We start from the raw sequence: 19,902 nt of genomic DNA, 5'->3' as shown, positions 1-19,902 counted from the left end.
ATGGCCCTGGAGGTGTAACACCTTCACAGATGCTGGACATTGAGAACAAGAAGGGAGGGGGCACTGCCAGGGAGTGATGAGAGATTATGACTGGAGTCATAATTCATCTTCATATCCCGGGATTTGCCTCACACCTCCCCCCTTTTGAGGGCGCTAGGGGGCAGCACACTCCGGTGTTCCCCCGTGCGCCCGTCCGCGACCTCTCCTTGTCGGGACAGCCCGTCTGCGTTACCGTGGTCACGGCCCCTTTTGTGGCGAATGGTGAAGTTGTGTTGCTGGAGCGCAAGGCTCCATCGCAACAATCGCCCATTCGTCCCAGAGACGGTGTGCAACCAGCTGAGGGGATTGTGGTCCGTCTCCACGATGAAGTGGCGCCCGTATAGATAGGGTTGCAGACGCTGCAGGGCCCACACTATGGCCAGGCACTCCTTCTCCATCGTGGAATAGGCAACTTCCCTTGGTAACAGCTTCCTGCTCAGGTACAAGACTGGGTGCTCTTGGCTCGCAGAGTCCACCTGGCTGAGCACCGCACCGAGGCCGAAGTCACTGGCGTCGGTCTGTACTACAAACGGCCGCGTGAAGTCGGCTGCCTGTAGCACGGGCGGGCTGGACAGGGCGTCCTTTAGGGCCCGGAAGGCTGTCTCGCAGTCCATTGTCCAATCGACTGCAGAGGGCAGCTTCTTCTTGGTGAGGTCCGTCAAGGGCTTTGCCAGGCTACTATAGCATGGAACAAACCTCCTATAGTACCCAGCGGTCCCCAAGAAGGACATCACCTGCTTCTTGGTCCTGGGGGTGGGCCAGGATGCGATGGCTTCCACTTTCTCAGGCTCGGGCTTCAGTGTTCTCCCACCTACCCGGTGACCGAGGTACTGGACCTCGCTCATGGCCAGCTGACACTTTCCCGGCTTGATGGTCAAACCTGCCCGGTGGATCCGCCTGAGCACCTGTGCTAGATGCTCTAGGTGGTCCTCCCAGGTGGGACTGAAGACGGCAATGTCATCCAGGTACGCGGCCGCGTACCCTTCAAGTCCCTTGAGCAGGGTGTTGACCATCCGCTGGAAAGTGGCAGGGGCATTCCTCATCCCGAATGGCATCACCGTGGACTCGTACAGTCCAAATGGGGTAATAAAGGCAGAGCGTTCCCTGGCCTTGCGAGTCAGGGGGATCTGCCAATATCCCCGGCTCAGATCCATGATGGTCAGGTACTGAGCCCCGGCCAACTGATCGAGCAGGTCATCGATGCGTGGCATTGGGTACGCATCGGCGACCGTGACCGCATTGAGCCCCCTGTAGTCCACGCAGAACCGAGTGGTTCGGTCCTTCTTAGGGACGAGGACTACAGGCGAGGCCCAAGCGCTGTTGGATGCCTGGATCACCCCCAGCTTCAGCATCTCGTCAATCTCCTGGCGCATGTGTTGCTGCACCTCCAGGGAGACCCGATATGCTGAACGCCGGATCGGGGGATGATCCCCAGTGTCCACGTGATGGACAGCCAAGTCAGTCCTTCCGGGCTGGTTGGTAAACAACCCCCGGAAGGGGTGTAGGGTGGCCCACAGCTGGGACCGTTGGTCCTCCAAGAGCTGGTGGCCAACCTCCACATCCTCAATGGATCCGCCTGCCCTAACCTGGGCTAGCATATCCAAGAGGGTTTCCGCTTCTCCCTCCTCGGGCAGGTTGCACACGGGGAGCGCACATGCCTCCCGCTCATGATGTGCCTTCATCATGTTCACATGGAAGGGCTTCCGCCTTCCACGGGCAGGGTCCAGGGTGACCAGGTACGTCACAGGGTTGAGCTGCTGGTACACGAGGTATGGGCCTTCCCAGGCTGCCTGAAGCTTGTCCTGTGGTACGGGGACCAGTACCCACACCTTTTGACCCACTTGGTAGGTCCTCTCACAAGCGTTCTGGTCGTACCAACGCTTCTGATCGGCCTGGGCTTGAGCCATATTGTCGTGTACCAGTTGCGTCAAGGCCTGCATTTTGTCCCGGAAGCGCATGACATACTCGATAACCGACACTCCAGGGGTGGCCAAATCCCCTTCCCAAGCCTCTTTCACCAGAGCCAGGGGGCCCCGCACACGTCGCCCGTACAGGAGCTCAAACGGTGAGAATCCTGTTGAGGCCTGTGGAACCTCCCGGTAAGCAAATAACAGGTGTGGGAGATACCGCTCCCAGTCACGCCCATGGGAGTCGACCAACATCTTAAGCATCTGCTTTAAGGTGCCATTGAACCGCTCGCACAGGCCATTAGTCTGTGGATGGTACGGGCTGGCCACCAGATGTCGCACCTGGACTTGCTTACAGAGGGCCTCCATCAGCTGGGACATGAATTGGGTCCCCCGGTCAGTGAGCATTTCCTGGGGAAAACCCACTCGGGAGAAAATCTCCAGCAATGCGGTGGCCACCTTGTCAGCCCGAATGGACGACAAGGCCACTGCTTCTGGGTACCGGGTGGCATAGTCCACTACCGTCAGTAGGAAGCGTTTCCCGGAGCTGCTGGGGATGGCCAGCGGGCCGACCAGATCCACAGTCACCCTCCTGAAAGGCTCATCGATGATGGGCAGAGATACCAGTGGGGCTTTGGGGCGTGGCCCCGCCTTCCCCACTCTCTGACAGGTTTCACACGAACGGCAGTAGGCAGCCACATCGGCCCCCATTTTTGGCCAGTAGAAATGCTGGTTTAACCTGGCCTTGGTCTTAGCGATCCCTAGGTGTCCGGCCATCGGAATCTCATGTGCGATCCGCAACAACTCCGTCCGGAACGGATAGGGTACCACCAACTGTCGGTCCCTGGGCCACGCCTCCGGTGAACCCTGCTGGACCGTGGCCCGGTACAGCCGTCCTTGGTCCCAGACCACTCGCTCCGGGTCCGAGTCCGAGGGAGGCTGTGCCGCCTGCTCCTTAAGAGCTTTCAGGCTGTCGTCAGCTTCTAACGCTGCCTGAAACCCCTGACTAGATGTGGCCAGAATCGACGAGACTGTCACATCTTCAGTCAGTACCCCGGGACCTGTGTCCTGGCCTCCACCTGACTCGGCTGCCACTTGGTCAGAAGGGGAAGAGCTATCGGACCTCCGGGAGGCCCCTTGGCTTCCAGCACTCCCACTGCGGGTGACAGCGGCCACAGCCGCTGCGACCGTGGGTCGTGCCTGCTCCTCCTCCGTTCCTGACCAAGTCGCCGGTTCAGGCAGACCTACCTGGCTTCCTGACACCCCAGTTGTGGGGGAACCATGCACCGAGATCTTACCTGGGAGCACTTCCGCTCCTGGACCGGCCCCAATCTCACCTGCCTGTTCCCCTCCTGCAGCAACAGAACCCCGCTGTGAAATCTCTGGGGACCCCACATTTGCTGTGGTAGCCCCCACCCCACACACTGGTCCTCCCCCTGCAGCACCCTGCTCTCTGCTTATCCCTGCAGAGGGCAACAGATCCCAGCTCACAGGCTGGTTACTTGTAGAGGCATTGTCACACCTTTCTCTGACCCCCTCCCCTGTCACAGCTGCAGCTGTGTGTGTGTCTATGGTGTCTGTGCAAGCAGAAATATCAGAGTTCACTCCCTCCTCCCTTACATCATTCATAGATAACACATTAACATTGTCCGGAGGCATGTCAGTACTGGCTGAAGGTTCAGCCCTTGGGTGGGGCCCAAACTGGGAGGTTATCTGCCCCAAATCTGTCCCAAGTAGCACGTTTGCAGGGATCCGATCAGTTACCCCCACCTCCCTCACCCCCCGCCCTGCGCCCCAGTCCACATAAATGTCAGCAACAGGCAGCGCCGGGTCAGTGCCTCCAATCCCGGAGACAGCGAGGGTTTTTCCAGGGATCAAGTCTTGGGGGGACACCATCTCAGGCCGCACCAGAGTCACCTCCGAGGCGCTGTCTCGCAGTCCTATGGTCACAGACCGGCCGACGGTGACAGGTTGGAAGCTGTCCAGGGACCTACCACCACCCCCACCCACACAATACACCTTGGGCGGCCCTTGGGACGGGGACGGAGCCGGGGCCTTGGGACGCTGAGGGCACATGGCCTTGAAGTGTCCAGGTAGGTTGCACTGGTGGCACCGTCTTGGTTCCGCCACGGGCCTGGAGAGGGGAGTTGAGGGGGACACCCCCTGCAGTCTAGGGGCAGGTGGGGCAGTCGCAGAATTCATCTTACCCCCTCTCCAGGTGCTGCTGGTGGCCGCTCTCCTGGCCTCAGGGGCCCGGTTGTTGGTGTAGTCATCGGCAAGGGCAGCTGTAGCCGTGGACCCCTTTGGCTTCTGGTCTCGGATGAACTGGCGGAGATCCTCAGGGCAGTTCCACAAGAGTTGCTCCGTGATGAACAAGTCCAGGATCTCCGGTCCGGTGGAAAGCTGCAGGCCTTGGGTCCAGTGGTCGGCAGCTCGGGCAAGTGCCCGCCGGTGGTCAGCCCAGGAGTCCTTTGGTCCCTTCTGTAGGCTCCGGAACTTCTTGCGGTAGGACTCTGGAGTGAGGTTGTACTGTTGGATCAGGGCCCGCTTGATGGTGTCGTAGCCCTGATCTGCCTCAGCAGGCAAGTCCCCAAGGACATCCAGGGCCTTACCCCTTAAACGGGGGGTCAGGTATTTGGCCCACTGGTCCTTGTCCAGATGGTGCTGCAAGCAAGTCCGTTCAAAAGCAGTCAAGAAAGAGTCCAAGTCTCCATCCTTCTCCAGCACTGGGAAGTCCTCAACACGGACCTTTGGAAGTTTGGTGTCTCGAAGGTCACATGTGGCTGATGAGGGCCGGAGCTGAGCTAGCTGCAGCTGGTAGTCACGGTCTGCCTGTCGCTCTCGCTCTTCACGCGCTGCCTGCCGCTCTCGCTCCGCAGCCTCACGCTCTGCGTGCCGCTCTGCCCTGCGCTCTGCCAGGAGTTCCTTGTAGCCCTTCTGGTCTCCAGCCTGGAGAAGGGCCATAGCCATTTGAAGAAGGCTATCCGAGCCTCCCAGGCTCGGTGGAATGGCACGTGGTGATCTGCGGCACGCTGCAGAGCTAGGCGATTCACTGTCCCTTTCAGAGCGGAGGGCTGGCATCTGGCTCGTTGAGGAACCTTGGGTGAGCTCCTCCTCATCTTGTCCAGCAGTGCCAGGTTGCGCAATGTCCTCGGCAGAACGGTTTTCTGGCGTCGAGCTCCTGGAGGACTCGTGGGCAACCTCCTCATTGCTGTCCACAGCACCGTCCTCCCTCTCTTCGGCTCCTGCCTTAGCATTGGCCAGTTGCATAGCTCTGCTCCTGGTGCCATCAGCCATTCTTGCAGACTTTTGGTCACTGACACAGAACTGACACCTGATGCCTCCACACACCTTACAGTATCTGCACTCTGACACTCTAGTGTTGAGCTAGTCTGAAGACCCCAGCAGCCACAGCTGCTGCAGGCAGTCTTTAGTGTCTGGGAGTATGGGTCTCACACTCACACACACTATTATCTCGATCCCACCGCTATGCCACCAATATGTCACAAACCACCGGGGGGGTCACTCAGAAATCCCCCGCGCTGGCTACCAGTACGTCACAATCGGGGGGTAACAAGTGGGGGTCACCCCTCCTTTATACCGACCGACAGACAGAGCACGTGACGCGCTCTCTAGCGCCCCTCTTATAGTCAGGCCAATTATGGAATTGCCCGACAATAAGCAAGGAGGCCGCTATACTACTTATGCCGATTATTGAAGGGTCCCCGGTGAGAGTAAGGTATATATTCCCCCGACCTCCGCGGGCGGAATATATAAAATCTCCCCGAATCTCACTGGCCTCCCCACAATAATCCTTGGCACAATTCGCTGCCACCAACCGATTTACGGTAACTATTAGCCGAACACACAGACGTGGGATTCAAGATCGAGATAACAGAACAGCCCAAGATTAATTATATAATTTAATCAGCCTAAAGCACACTAGAAACTACAATATATACAATAGGGGATCTACAGATTATACATATGTCAGAGTACAGTTACAATCAAAGCATGGGTTACAAACAGGCATACACAGTTCCAGCAGTTACCTTGTTGCGTCTGGCCACAGGGGGGCGCTGTACCCAGGTTTCTAGGATCCTTCCCACAGATGTTTCCTACACGTGCCCCCAGCGAAAAGAACACTGGAAAATGGCCGAAGTAGGGTTATCAACCTGGGCAGATCCAGGTCCCCTCCTACCTTCGTGACCTCACAGGGAACACTGCTCCACCCCTGGCTTGAGTTATGGACAATATCCCAACATGGAATATGGGCCATAACTTTGCCTGGGAGCGTCGTAGGCGGACGCCAATGCTCTCATTGTGACAGTTATGAATTTAGCTACAGAACGAGGGGACTCATGACCTGTCTGCCAGTTCCCCATTGGCTGATATCACGCCTGGGGCATTTCCCAATGTCCTGCTCCCATAAAAAGGGTGTGCCGGCATCGTCCGCATGCGGAGACACCATTTTTATGGTTGCCATATTTATCGGAAATATGGCTTGCGAGATATGAACCATTTTTTACTGGAGTCGTTCTGTCTAGCTAGTTCCATAGCCTTGCTAATGAGATACAACTCTTGTTACAGGGTGACGGCAGGGAGTCATCCTGTGTCCATTGTTCCCACACCACCTCATTTCCATATCACAGGACATGGCCCTGGAGGTGTAACACCTTCACAGATGCTGGACATTGAGAACAAGAAGGGAGGGGGCACTGCCAGGGAGTGATGAGAGATTATGACTGGAGTCATAATTCATCTTCATATCCCTGGCACATGGCGTCTATGACCGACGCCTGACTCATTCTGAATACAATTAAATCAATGACTATAATGTAATAGATTTGTGATACAATTAATCACATAGCCTAAAATACCGTATTTTTCAGGCCATAAGACGCACCCTGGTTTTAGAGGAAGAAAATAGGAAAATAAAATTTTAAGCAAAAAATGTGGTCATGACACACTTATGAGGCGAGGATCTGCTGCAGACACTGTTATGGGGGTAATGTCCCCAAATTCTCTACTAAGATACCCCATCCTGGCAATGATCCTCCTGCCTTGTATATAATCCCCATCCTTCCTAAATGTAGAACTAGTGGAGGAAGGTTGAACTAGATGGACCTAGGTCTTTTTTTCAACCTAAGTAACTATGTAACTATGTATATATGTCCCCCATCCTGCTATATACCGCGATCCTGGTATAGCCCCCATCCTGCTACATAGCGTCATCCTGGTATATGCCCTCATCCTGCTATATACCCCCATCCTGCTATATACTGCTATCCTGGTATATGACCTCATCTTGCTATATACCCCGAACCTGCTATATACTGCCATCTTGGTATATGCCCTCATCCTGCTATATACCGCCATCCTGGTATATACCCCCATACTGCTACATAGCGCCATACTGGTATATGGCCTGCATCCTGTGGCACACACAAAAAATAAACGTTTATATTCACCTTTCCTCACTCCAGCAGCATCGCTTGTCTTCCTGAGTCAGTGTCAGCAGCGCCACTGACCTGTGTGGAGCCGTCATTGTTGAATGCAGCATCGCGATGTCCTCATGTCTGCCGGCCGCTGATGTGTGTGGAGAGCGGTGCGCACAGGGATGACGGCATCGCTGTGCTCACCGTTATCTACACAGATCAGCGGGCCGGCAAACAGGAGGACATTGCGACGCTGCAGGGAACGGTAAGTATACCGTACCACTGTCTCGGGCTCTGATGATGATGCGCGGGGCAGTGAATACAGCCACACATGATCACTCCATGCTGTAGTTGCCAGGGGTGATCACGCGGGCCGGCTGTTAATTATGCTCACATCCCCCGCCCATCATCCCACCCACCTGTCAGCGCCTGCTTCAGCGCTGAGAGATGATGGGCGGGAGGATGGGTGTGCATATGAAATGAGCGGGCCCACGTGGTGACGGTAGGCGCTGCAATAGCCTGCGCATGCCGCCGATGACCCGCTCCACCGCAGCACCCTCATTCCCCGCAGCCATGCATTCAGACTATAAGACGCACCCCCCACTTTCCCCTAACATTTAGGGGAAAAAAGTGCGTCTTAAAGTCCGAAAAATATGGTACATTAAAATAATATACATATATTGATAAACACTAACAATTTTGCAAAGTATGAATGATTTCAAAAATGTATGTATATATTGTCACACATGGACTTAGGGAAGGTCTGGCGTGCAGGTGAGACACACAGCAGATGGGGGTTTCACCACAACAAACAAGGGGTACACCGAGGACACTTTAACAACGGTGGTCCCTAGTGCTAGTGAGAGGGAAGATTGACACTTCCTTCACTTACCTGCAACTGTACCCTGCACTCCTAGCCAGTTTCTATACAGGCTCCTTACCAGTCGCCGAGGAGGAACCTGAAGCCCTGAGAGTCCCTGCAGTAAACCCTGGCTAGTGAGCTGGTAGGTAAGGGATGCTAGTCCCACCACTGCACTAATACAACAAGAAAGGGAAGGTACAAAAGTAAAAGGATAAAACCCCACTTTACGGCTGTAGTCAGACACCAAGACTACAATGCTTCACAGAAATGAGGGCTTAATAGCTCCTTCCACCTCAAGGCCTAGCTTCAGAATGGATTCAGAATAACGTGCGCCCTCTACTGGGAGATGTGACCTTATACTGGGGAAAAGAGACACCTGAGGCTAGGAGTCAGAAGCTGCTGCAAAGCAAGATTGACATTAACCTTTTCATCACCAAAGAAAAGGGAATACAATTAATGTTAAAAGTCTCTGATGGCAAAGAGAGACTCTGGCCCAGATGCTGTCACAAGTATCTAGTAGCAGAGAGACGGCTGTGACATACCTGTACGGTATATAGTTACTTCAAGGGTTTCAAACACTTCATTAAGCTTTATTACAAGTTTACGCTTAGTATATTAGTTACAAATACTTTGTTTCATTTTTTTGCTTCTTTTATTTTTTTTACTTCAGCTCGTTTTCCTTAAAGTCAGGAAAGTTTTCTGGGCCGCGTCTGGTATTGCAGCCAAGTGAATAAGGCAATGGAGCAAAGCCAGGCGCAGCCCATAGTCAGGAGGGGCTCCTTGTCAAGAAAAAGTAAAAAAAAAAAAAAGATGTTTTCTATTTTGTCTCCTGTTTTATTGAGAGTTTTGATAGTAAAATAGTTTTTGCCTTTCGCAGTACAAATACCAGGTGAACGTGGACGGCACTGTGGCTGCGTACAGGTTTCCGTATCTCATGTTGGGGGACAGCCTGGTCCTGAAGCAGGAGTCCCAATACTACGAACATTTCTACAGTCACCTAAAGCCAGAGCAACACTACGTCCCCATAAAGCGCCACCTGGGGGATTTGTTAGACAAGATAAAGTGGGCGAAGGTAAGGTGCACTTGTGTGTAAAGTTTATTTGCTTTTTTAGAACCTCATTGTCATGTTTTTAGCAGCTAGTATACCTGCTTATATCATGGTTGTGTCTATTCGGGTCTCCTGTTTGCGTCTGTCATATCATATGACGCCTTTAGTTCACAACCCCTGACTAGTAGTAGAAACCAGTTCAGAGCTTATATTGGAGGGGATCTACATTCAAGTCGATGGTTTTTCCTATAGTATGTCGCATGTTATGGTACTTAGTGCTGGTAACTTTTGTAAGGTCCACAGCCAAGAAAGACTTGAAATGTAGAATAGCAAAAAAATAAGTTCTGACCTGCAGTTAGGGACGACAAAGAGCACATACACTGCGGCGAAGAGGCATCGGCGCATGCGCAGATTGGGTTTTTTGGTTTTTTTTGCTTTTTTTTTAACATCTGCGCACGCACCCCTGCTGCTCATAGTCTTCACCTCAGTGTCTTCAATAAAATGGCTCCGGAGATCGCGGTACACATTTTAATGAAGACATCATTAATGTGGCAATGCGCATGCGCCGCCAACAACAGTAATGGCAGTGCAGCATGGTATTCAAATAAAGAAAAGTGGGCAAGCCAGGAGGATGCTGGAGGAGGAATAAACACGCAGGACGGGAGCCACAAAAACCCGTCCCTGTTGCAACCATCAATCAAGTGCATTTCTGCAACTTTGATTAAAGATATTTCATTAAAGAGAACCTGTTACCACTTTTTCGGCCTATAAGCTGCGGCCACCACCACCGGGCTCTTATATACAGCATTATAACATGCTGTATATAAGAGCTCAGGCCGGGGGTATAACATAAAAAACACTGTATAATACTTACCTAACGGTCGCGCGGTGGGCCTTATGGGCGTCTCCGTTGTCCGGTGCCGCCTCTTTTGGCCATCTTTGTTCTCCTTCTCTAGCCGCGGTGCATGACGGGTCTAACGTCATACACACTCGCCAGATCAAATTATTGTAGTGCGCATGTGTGGGACCGGTGAGTGTGTATGACGTAGCCGCGTCATGCACCCAGGCTTCAGAAGGAGGACGAAGATGGCCGAAAGAGGCGGCGCCCGCACCGGACAACGGAGACGCCCATAAGGCCCACCACACAACCGTTAGGTTAGTATTATAAAGTGTTTTTTATGTTATACCCCCGGCCTGGGCTCTTATATACAGCATGTTAGAATGTTCTATAAGTGCCCGGTGGTGGTGGCCGCAGCTTATAGGCCAAAAAAGTGGTGACACGTTCCCTTTAACCAACCATTCGATCTTTCTACAAAAGGCATGCCTAGATTTAGTATCTTAGTACCAGTATGGCACTGCCTTTATTTCATACTAGCTGTAGTACCCGGCTTTGCCCGGGTTAATAACTGCTGTTAACAAAATAGAATGTATTAACATTCCCGGGATAGAATGTATAAATAGAATATATTAACGCCCGGGATAGTAACTGTCTCTCTGTTTCTCTCCAATTCTCTGTCTGTCTCCCCCTCTGTATATATCTCTCTGTCTCTCTCTCTCTCTTTGTCTGTCTGTCTCTTTCCCTGTCTGTCTCTGACTGTCTCTGTCTCTTTCTCCGTCTGTCTCAATCTCTTTCCTTGTCTGTCTATCTCTGTCACTTTCCCTGTCTGTCTCTTTACCTGTCTGTCTCTTTCCCTGTCTGTCTCTTTCCCTGTCTGTCTCTTTCCCTGTCTGTCTCTTTCCCTGTCTGTCTGTCTGTCACTTTATCTGTCTCTTTGTCTGTCTCTTTGTGTCTTTCTCTTACCCTGTCTATGTCTGTTTCTTACCCTGTCTGTGTCTGTCTCTTTCCCTGGCTCCATTGTGACACACCAACATTCCATATAAGGGTGTGGCTGCGCATTCTTCTGAAGTTCTGGCTGCACTGTGGCTCCCAGCTCCATTCGCTTTAATGGAGGCAGGTTTTTTGGCGAATAACTGTAAAGAGCGGGGTTAAAATTTCCCCTGGAAAAATAGCCTATGACGCTCTCGGGGTCCAGAAGTGTGAGTGTGCAAAATTTTGTGGCTGTAGCTGTAGCGGTGCGGATGCTAATCCCGGACATACACATACACACGCACATTCAGCTTTATATATTAGATTGCAAAATCCTGGTGGTTGGCTCCCTTTAAAGGGAATCTTGGTGCTTGGCACACTCTTGGGGTGCCGGAATTTTTTTAGTGCACCTTTTACACCTCTTTGTTTTCCATCTTTCTCTGCTTTCCCCTGGCTTTTTTAAAGCCAGAACTGGAAGTCAAGGAAGAAGAGGGTGGAGATGGATGGAAATCAAGAAGGTGGAAAGGTGCAGAATGGTTTCGCTACACCGCGAGTGAGCCGAGCTCCCGTGCTTGGATTTAAAGAGTCATTTTACTAACTACTTCTAGTAGAGAAACTTCTTTCTTCTAGCTGATCAAGACCTAATAGGCCTGGGACCGACACCCCGCAACCCCGCTGATCAGCTGTTTTCGGTGCCGGTGACCGCTGCAGGCCGGAGCTGCTCCGTCTTCTGATAGCGGCCGGGTACTGCACATCCACTTCCTATTAATTCGAATGGGAGGTGGATGTGCAGTACCCGTATGCGGCTACTATCAGAGGACGGAGAAGCTCTTTAACTGAGCATTTCCATCTGGCGCCAAAAACAGCTGATAAGCGGGGGTGCGCGGTGTCGGACCCCGGCCGCTTTAGACATTGATGACCTATCCTAAGGATAGGCCATCAGTGTAAAAGCAGTGGACATCCCCTTTAACCTAGGGCCTCCTTCTGTGTAAAGAGAATCATTATTTTGCCTTTCAGCCTGTAAAATTCTTTTTATCAGCCTGTGACTCATTTACTCATCTCGAGTTTAATATGAGGTTTTTTTAATTTTATTTGCCAAAAACTATTTCATTTTCAAGGAAAACGATGACAAAATGAAGAAGATAGCCAAGGAAGGCCAGTCTCTCGCCAGGGAACTCCTGCAACCTCATAGACTATACTGCTACTATTATAAAGTATTACAGGTAAGAAGTACAAAAAGAAACAACACTTTATCTATTTCATGGCTTTTGAAGCCTGAAGTGGTTAAAAAAGGTAGAAAAAAGATGAAATATGAGCACATCAAGAGGTTTACACATTACTGTGCATATGTTCATTATTTCAGTTTCCTCCGTGTTCGCTCGCTGTCAGTTTTTACCATCAGTTATTTTCTAATATGAAAAAATAAATAAATTGCATAGCTTCTCCTATCCACGACAATGTTAGAAATGGACCGCACTCAGATAGCAATATGTGCTATGTGCCAGATTTGTATTGCAGCTTGCGATTTAATAAAATCTCACTTTGCTTTCTCTGTAAAATGCAGCAGATTTTCCCCAATTGAATATACAGCATAAAATTGTGTTTTGACACTGTGGAATATAAATCTTAGGCCCCCTTCACACGTCAGTGATTCTGGTACGTTTGTGCCTTTTTTTGAACGTACCAGACTCACTGACATATGCAGACCCATTATAATCAATGGGTCTGCTCACACATCAGTGATTTTTCACTGAATGTGTCTCCGTGCAGCGTGCACCCGTGGCCGTGATTCTGCGCGGGGACAAGTCAGTTTTTTTATGGCATCACTGATGACCCACGGACCCCACTATGGTGTGATCCGTGTGTGATCAGTGAAACACGTACCATAAAATCACGGACATATTAAATATTTTCAACTTACCTTGCCTGCGATTCGCTGTGCCTGCTCCGCTCTCGGCAGCTCCTGCCTGGCTCAAGAATATTCATGAGAGCAGGAACTGCCGACTAGGAAGTAGGTGCTGAGAGCGGTGGGCGGACGCTGCAGAGCGGAGGAGTTCAGCACCATGGACAGCAGCAGTGAAGGCAGGTGAGTAATGTCCATATGCAATCACGGATTGCACATGGAGAACCCACGTGTGCCGTGAATCACGGAACACGGAGGGACATGTGCGTGTTTTACACGTCAGTGAAAAACGTCAGTGTTTTCCACTGAAGTGTGAAACGGGCCTTAGACACTAGCAATGTCATGCGGTGTTCAGGTCCAGACTCATTAGGTGTCACAGCGGCATCAGGTTCTGTTCACACTGAAGAGCTTAACAGGCAACCTGATGTCTCCTCATTGTTCGGCCAGAGCCGGGCGTTGGCTGTTTCATGTGCTGTGTTCCTCAGTCCTGCAGGAGTTGATTCCAGCTGACCTGGGTAACTCTGCTAGGAGCTCAAGTTTCTATTTACCAATCAAAGTCATGTCCTTCTTATATAAGATTCTGGACCTTACTACTCAGTGCCGACTATAGCTTCAGCGATTACGGTCTTTATGGTGATCCAGTTCGTGGTGATCTGTAGCTGCTATTTTGAGTGGTGTGGAAGTTTCCTTGTCTTGCGTTTACTTCCTTCCTTTTTCTTTATTCCCCTATACATATATTGTCTCCCCTTTGTGTTTGACTGCAGTGTGTACGAGTTATCATTCTCCCTTGTCCGTTACTGTGTTTCCGGCCCTCTCCAAGGAAGGAGGAGTAAGATTAGGGCTCGGACAGGAGTCAGGGTCATACTAGGGGCTCGGACCTGACTACCATCAAGCCTACCTCCGAGATAAGGGATAGCGTAGGGTCTCAATTCTGAAGTCCAGCCTAGGAGCCCCTGATCTGTCATTTTATACCCTGTGACAAGTGTATAGCATCTCATGAGCGAGAATCGGATGCTATATACTAATGACACTCGACTCAGTCTCTGAGGAGTGTCATTACTGTGATCTCATTCTCTGACATGCGAGAATCCGATTACAGGTGGGGAGAAGATGGAGAGATTAATTTCTCCATATCCATTGTCTGTTGACGTATTTTGGACTGGATGTCATCCATAGACTTGTATGGGTGCGTGTGATCCGAGATACGCTGACGTTTTGTTTTGGGTTTTTTTTCTCATGCAGAATCGGTATGAGAAAAAATGCTGATCTGCACTGCCCCAAACATAGCATTGGAGCGAGTGCTATCCGATAAAACAACGGATAACACTTGTCCGACTTATTAGAAAAATATGAGCGTACCCTAAAAATGCCAAAAAATGGTCATTGCAAATAATGTGAATAATCCTATGGCTTTTGGTTGGATTTTTGCACTATTTAGAGATTGAGGAAATTAGTTTTCCAATCGCTTAAAGGATATAACAGATCATTTAAAGGGAATCTGTCACCACTTTTTTGGCGTATAAGCTGCGGCCACCACCACAGGGCTCTTATATACAGCATTCTAACATGCTGTATATAAGAGCCCAGGCCGCTGTGAGAACATAAGAAACACTTTATAATACTGACCTAATGGTCGCTCGGTTGGCCAGATAGGTGTCTCCGTTCTCCGGTGCCGGCGCCGCCTCTTTCGGCCATCTTTGTCCTTCTTCTTCTCTAGCCGTGGTGCATGACGCGTCCGACGTCATCCACACTCGCCGGCATTCAGGTCCTGAGCAGGCGCACTTTGATTTGCCCTTAGCAGGGCAGATCAAAGTATTGTAGTGCGCCTGCGCAGAACCGGTGAGTGTGTATGACGTAGACGCGTCATGCACACAGGAGTCAGAAGATGGCCGAAAGAGGCGGCGCCGGCACCGGACAACGGAGACGCCCATCTGGCCAACCGAGCGACCGTTAGGTAAGTATTATAAAGTGTTTTTTATGTTTTCACAGCGGCCTGAGCTCTTACATACTTAAGCAAGCATTGTTGACCTTAGGGAGATCAACATATCCACTGCGGAGACACCATCATGTGTTTCTCAACGCAGTGATTCTAGAGCATTGCCCCCTGGGAAGTATGCAAATAAGAAAGCCGCGGAGACACCATCACGTGTTTCTCAACGCTGGCAGGAAACTAGCCAGGTCTTTCACCGGGAAGGAACAACCACGGGAAGGGCAGTCTCCAGTCAAGGAGACCACCTATACCAAACATGGTATCCATCCACAGACAGCCGTTTCGGGGTATTTGCCCCTCATCAGTGTGGAGTAGGAATCTGGCTAGTGGGGGCAATGCCTAGTATAAGACTACTTAAGCAAGCATTGTTGACCTTAGGGAGATCAACATATCCACTGCGGAGACACCATCATGTGTTTCTCAACGCAGTGATTCTAGAGCATTGCCCCCTGGGAAGTATGCAAATAAGAAAGCCGCGGAGACACCATCACGTGTTTCTCAACGCTGGCAGGAAACTAGCCAGGTCTTTCACCGGGAAGGAACAACCACGGGAAGGGCAGTCTCCAGTCAAGGAGACCACCTATACCAAACATGGTATCCATCCACAGACAGCCATTTCGGGGTATTTGCCCCTCATCAGTGTGGAGTAGGAATCTGGCTAGTGGGGGCAATGCCTAGTATAAGACTACTTAAGCAAGCATTGTTGACCTTAGGGAGATCAACATATCCACTGCGGAGACACCATCATGTGTTTCTCAACGCAGTGATTCTAGAGCATTGCCCCCTGGGAAGTATGCAAATAAGAAAGCCGCGGAGACACCATCACGTGTTTCTCAACGCTGGCAGGAAACTAGCCAGGTCTTTCACCGGGAAGGAACAACCACGGGAAGGGCAGTCTCCAGTCAAGGAGACCACCTATACCAAACATGGTATCCATCCACAGACAGCCGTTTCGGGGTATTTGCCCCTCATCAGTGTGGAGTAGGAATCTGGCTAGTGGGGGCAATGCCTAGTATAAGACTACTTAAGCAAGCATTGTTGACCTTAGGGAGATCAACATATCCACTGCGGAGACACCATCATGTGTTTCTCAACGCAGTGATTCTAGAGCATTGCCCCCTGGGAAGTATGCAAATAAGAAAGCCGCGGAGACACCATCACGTGTTTCTCAACGCTGGCAGGAAACTAGCCAGGTCTTTCACCGGGAAGGAACAACCACGGGAAGGGCAGTCTCCAGTCAAGGAGACCACCTATACCAAACATGGTATCCATCCACAGACAGCCATTTCGGGGTATTTGCCCCTCATCAGTGTGGAGTAGGAATCTGGCTAGTGGGGGCAATGCCTAGTATAAGACTACTTAAGCAAGCATTGTTGACCTTAGGGAGATCAACATATCCACTGCGGAGACACCATCATGTGTTTCTCAACGCAGTGATTCTAGAGCATTGCCCCCTGGGAAGTATGCAAATAAGAAAGCCGCGGAGACACCATCACGTGTTTCTCAACGCTGGCAGGAAACTAGCCAGGTCTTTCACCGGGAAGGAACAACCACGGGAAGGGCAGTCTCCAGTCAAGGAGACCACCTATACCAAACATGGTATCCATCCACAGACAGCCATTTCGGGGTATTTGCCCCTCATCAGTGTGGAGTAGGAATCTGGCTAGTGGGGGCAATGCCTAGTATAAGACTACTTAAGCAAGCATTGTTGACCTTAGGGAGATCAACATATCCACTGCGGAGACACCATCATGTGTTTCTCAACGCAGTGATTCTAGAGCATTGCCCCCTGGGAAGTATGCAACTTATTTGCATACTTCCCAGGGGGCAATGCTCTAGAATCACTGCGTTGAGAAACACATGATGGTGTCTCCGCAGTGGATATGTTGATCTCCCTAAGGTCAACAATGCTTGCTTAAGTAGTCTTATACTAGGCATTGCCCCCACTAGCCAGATTCCTACTCCACACTGATGAGGGGCAAATACCCCGAAACGGCTGTCTGTGGATGGATACCATGTTTGGTATAGGTGGTCTCCTTGACTGGAGACTGCCCTTCCCGTGGTTGTTCCTTCCCGGTGAAAGACCTGGCTAGTTTCCTGCCAGCGTTGAGAAACACGTGATGGTGTCTCCGCGGCTTTCTTATGAGCTCTTACATACAGCATGTTAGAATGCTGTATATAAGAGCCCGGTGGTGGTGGCCGCAGCTTATACGCCAAAAATGTGGTGACAGGTTCCCTTTAACTTGACTCCCAATCAATCTGAAAGTGATACACCACCTGTTTCTCAAGATCGTTGAGAGTCCTGGGACATATTTGCTCTTAAAGAGGTTGTCCTCGACTTTTAAGATTGATGGTCTATCATTAGGATGGGTCATCCATGTCTGATCGGTGGGGGTGCTGGGTGTCGCAGCTGTTCTGGTGTCAGAGGCAGTTGGAACGGCTCAATTATGGAGCTACAAAGCACTTCTCTGCCAACGGAATAGTGACCATGGCTGGGTACTGCACATCCACCCCTTGTTGATTTGAATAGCAGTACCCGGCCGCTGCCATTATACAATAGACGGAGCAGTGCAGCTCCGTATTTGTGCAGTTCCAGCCACCGCTGACACAGAGAACAGCGGAGGCGCCAAGTGTCACACCTCCACCGATCAGAAATTGATAACCTATCCTAAGGATAGGCAATCATTGTTAAAGAAGTGGACAACCTGTTTAAGGGCCACAAGAGGTTTTGGGGTATTTAATTGCATTCTTTTAATTACCGTAATTCATTTGTATTTGAGGGAACATGCCAACTGCACGCTCCCGCAAACTTGCGACATCTGTGGCATTGTGCTGTGTGATAAACTGCACATTTTAGAGTGGCCTTTTATTGTGGCCAGCCTAAGGCACACCTGTGCAATAATCCTGCTGTCTAATCAGCATTTGATATGCCGCACCTGTGAGGTGGATGGATTTTCTTGGCAAAAGAGAAGTGATCACTAAGGCCTCCTTCACACATCTGTGTCTCCAGTATGTGTGACGTCCGTTTCCACATGTACCGGCTGGAGATACGGACACGCGTAGACCCACTAAAATCAATGGGTTTGCGCACACATCCGTGTTTGGACACTGACTGTGTGCTCCACACGACGACATGTCCATTTTCTGCTGGCAACATGGATGTCACATGAACTGCACACTGATGTGATCCGTGTGACATCAGTGTGACATGTACAGGAGAAAACACGTCACTGAGAAATAAATGTATTTTTATACTTGCCTGTCTCCAATGCTGCTGTCACACTTGCTTCCGGGTCCCGCTCATTATGCTCCTGAATATTCACTGCACTGACTACGCACCCGGAAGTAACAGCAGCTCCAGAGAAAGGTAAGTATACCAGCTCATGTTGTCCGTGTGCTATCCGGATGTCACACGGATAGCACATGAACAACGCACAGAACACACACACACGGACGGACAGACATATGTACCTACACCGCAGCCCATGTAAAATGTTTGTTTTTTACATGGATGTGAAGGGGGCCTAACACAGATTTAGACAAATTTAGAAATAATATTTGAGGCCTTTTCTGTACATAGAAAAAGTCTTAGATCTTTGAGTTCAGCTCTTGAAAAATGGGAGCAAAAACCAAAGTGTTGTGTTTATATTTTCAGTGTATTTTTTTGTCTGATGTCTTAATTGTGTGAGACAAATTGTTTTTTTTCTTTGTCCCATTGTGTTGTCTATATACTGACTGTAGACCTAATTTTCTTTAGATGTATGCCAAGCGCCAAATCGGCCGTCCCGAAATCCGTGATGGGATGGAACATGTTCCTCAGCCGGACGACAACTCGACCACCTGTAACTGCCACAGAAGGAAGACTGATAGTAAAGATGAGTTATAGTCTATGGTGAGCACTGAATGATGGAAAAGTGGTACTGTACTTACGTGGCCAGTGACGGGCATTATCGGCTCCTGGACAACTGGGCTCTTCAGCCAAGCACAATTGTTCCTTCATTATTTTATCTCAGAGATGAGGTCCAATCTCTTACACCCACTGACGTGTGTGATATTCCAGCAAATGGGACACAATGCCCTGCAGAAAAGCCTGACCCGGCACTCACAGTGGGATGTATACAGGTACACATACTGTACGTAGCTGCTCCTGCCATGATTGATGAAACTGTGAACTACGTCTCTACTGACGAAGCCGATCATCATATCTTGCCACAACACGACTCCTTGTAAAGCTCCAAACACTCCATGTTTAAAAGGGAAGGAAAAATGCATCACAAAGTCATAATGAAGATGGCGACTGTGTATGATAATCAATGCTGCAAATGTATAATTTTATATTTACTGTTTTGTAATGAAGATATAATAAAATATGGTTTTATATGTTCTTTATATCATAATCCTCGCTCAGTTGTTTTACCGCATGACGTCATCATGACCGTTCCCCTGTAGAAAGTTTAGCAAGTTCTTCCAAGTACTTCCATACTCTTTTGTTACTTTACAGGAAACTCTACAGATTCTGTTAGAGAAAAACTAAACTTATGAACTAAATAAATTAAAAAAAAAATATTTATACACCATCCAGATACGCACCTGTTCACATTGTAAAGGTGCTGCCAGTACGGTTTGAACTCAGGTTAGTACCAGCGTGGGAAACCAGCAAGAGAACCCGTTTCATTCTGATTTTTTCTATTGTACAATGCATATAACAGGGAGTGGTGCTGTTTGCTGGATTTGCACCCCAGCTCCTGGCTGCTTCATTACCCTCTTTTTTGTTCACCAGCTGATCTTGTAGGTTTTTAAAACCCAGAGAAGATGCAGAGTAGTGTAGGACCCAGCAAAGGAGGGTGCCGTGAAGGGCGCTGTGCTGGTATTGCAATGGCCATTATAATATTCTAAATACCTCCATTT

The 19,902-nt window shown here is 50.1% G+C and overlaps 1 protein-coding gene across 2 annotated transcripts in view; it reads left to right on the top strand.

Moving 5' to 3' along the window:
* POGLUT3 (protein O-glucosyltransferase 3) overlaps positions 1–19,386 on the top strand; it is a 40,576-nt gene extending 21,190 nt beyond the window's left edge. Inside the window, exons 6-8 of one of the 2 annotated variants that reach the window (XM_075337419.1) lie at positions 9,124–9,318; positions 12,220–12,324; positions 18,752–19,386. In XM_075337419.1, the coding sequence (XP_075193534.1) occupies positions 9,124–9,318; positions 12,220–12,324; positions 18,752–18,880 (429 nt within the window). In that variant the 3' untranslated portion in view covers positions 18,881–19,386. The remainder of the gene's footprint in view (positions 1–9,123; positions 9,319–12,219; positions 12,325–18,751) is intronic. The other variant, XM_075337420.1, reaches the window with a different exon arrangement.
* Positions 19,387–19,902: the final 516 nt, after the last annotated feature.

Source organism: Anomaloglossus baeobatrachus, chromosome 2 (genome assembly GCF_048569485.1).
Source record: "Anomaloglossus baeobatrachus isolate aAnoBae1 chromosome 2, aAnoBae1.hap1, whole genome shotgun sequence".
Lineage (NCBI taxonomy): Eukaryota > Metazoa > Chordata > Amphibia > Anura > Aromobatidae > Anomaloglossus > Anomaloglossus baeobatrachus.
The sequence above is the reverse complement of the archived record's forward strand: the minus strand, read 5'-3'. Positions and strand labels throughout refer to the sequence as shown.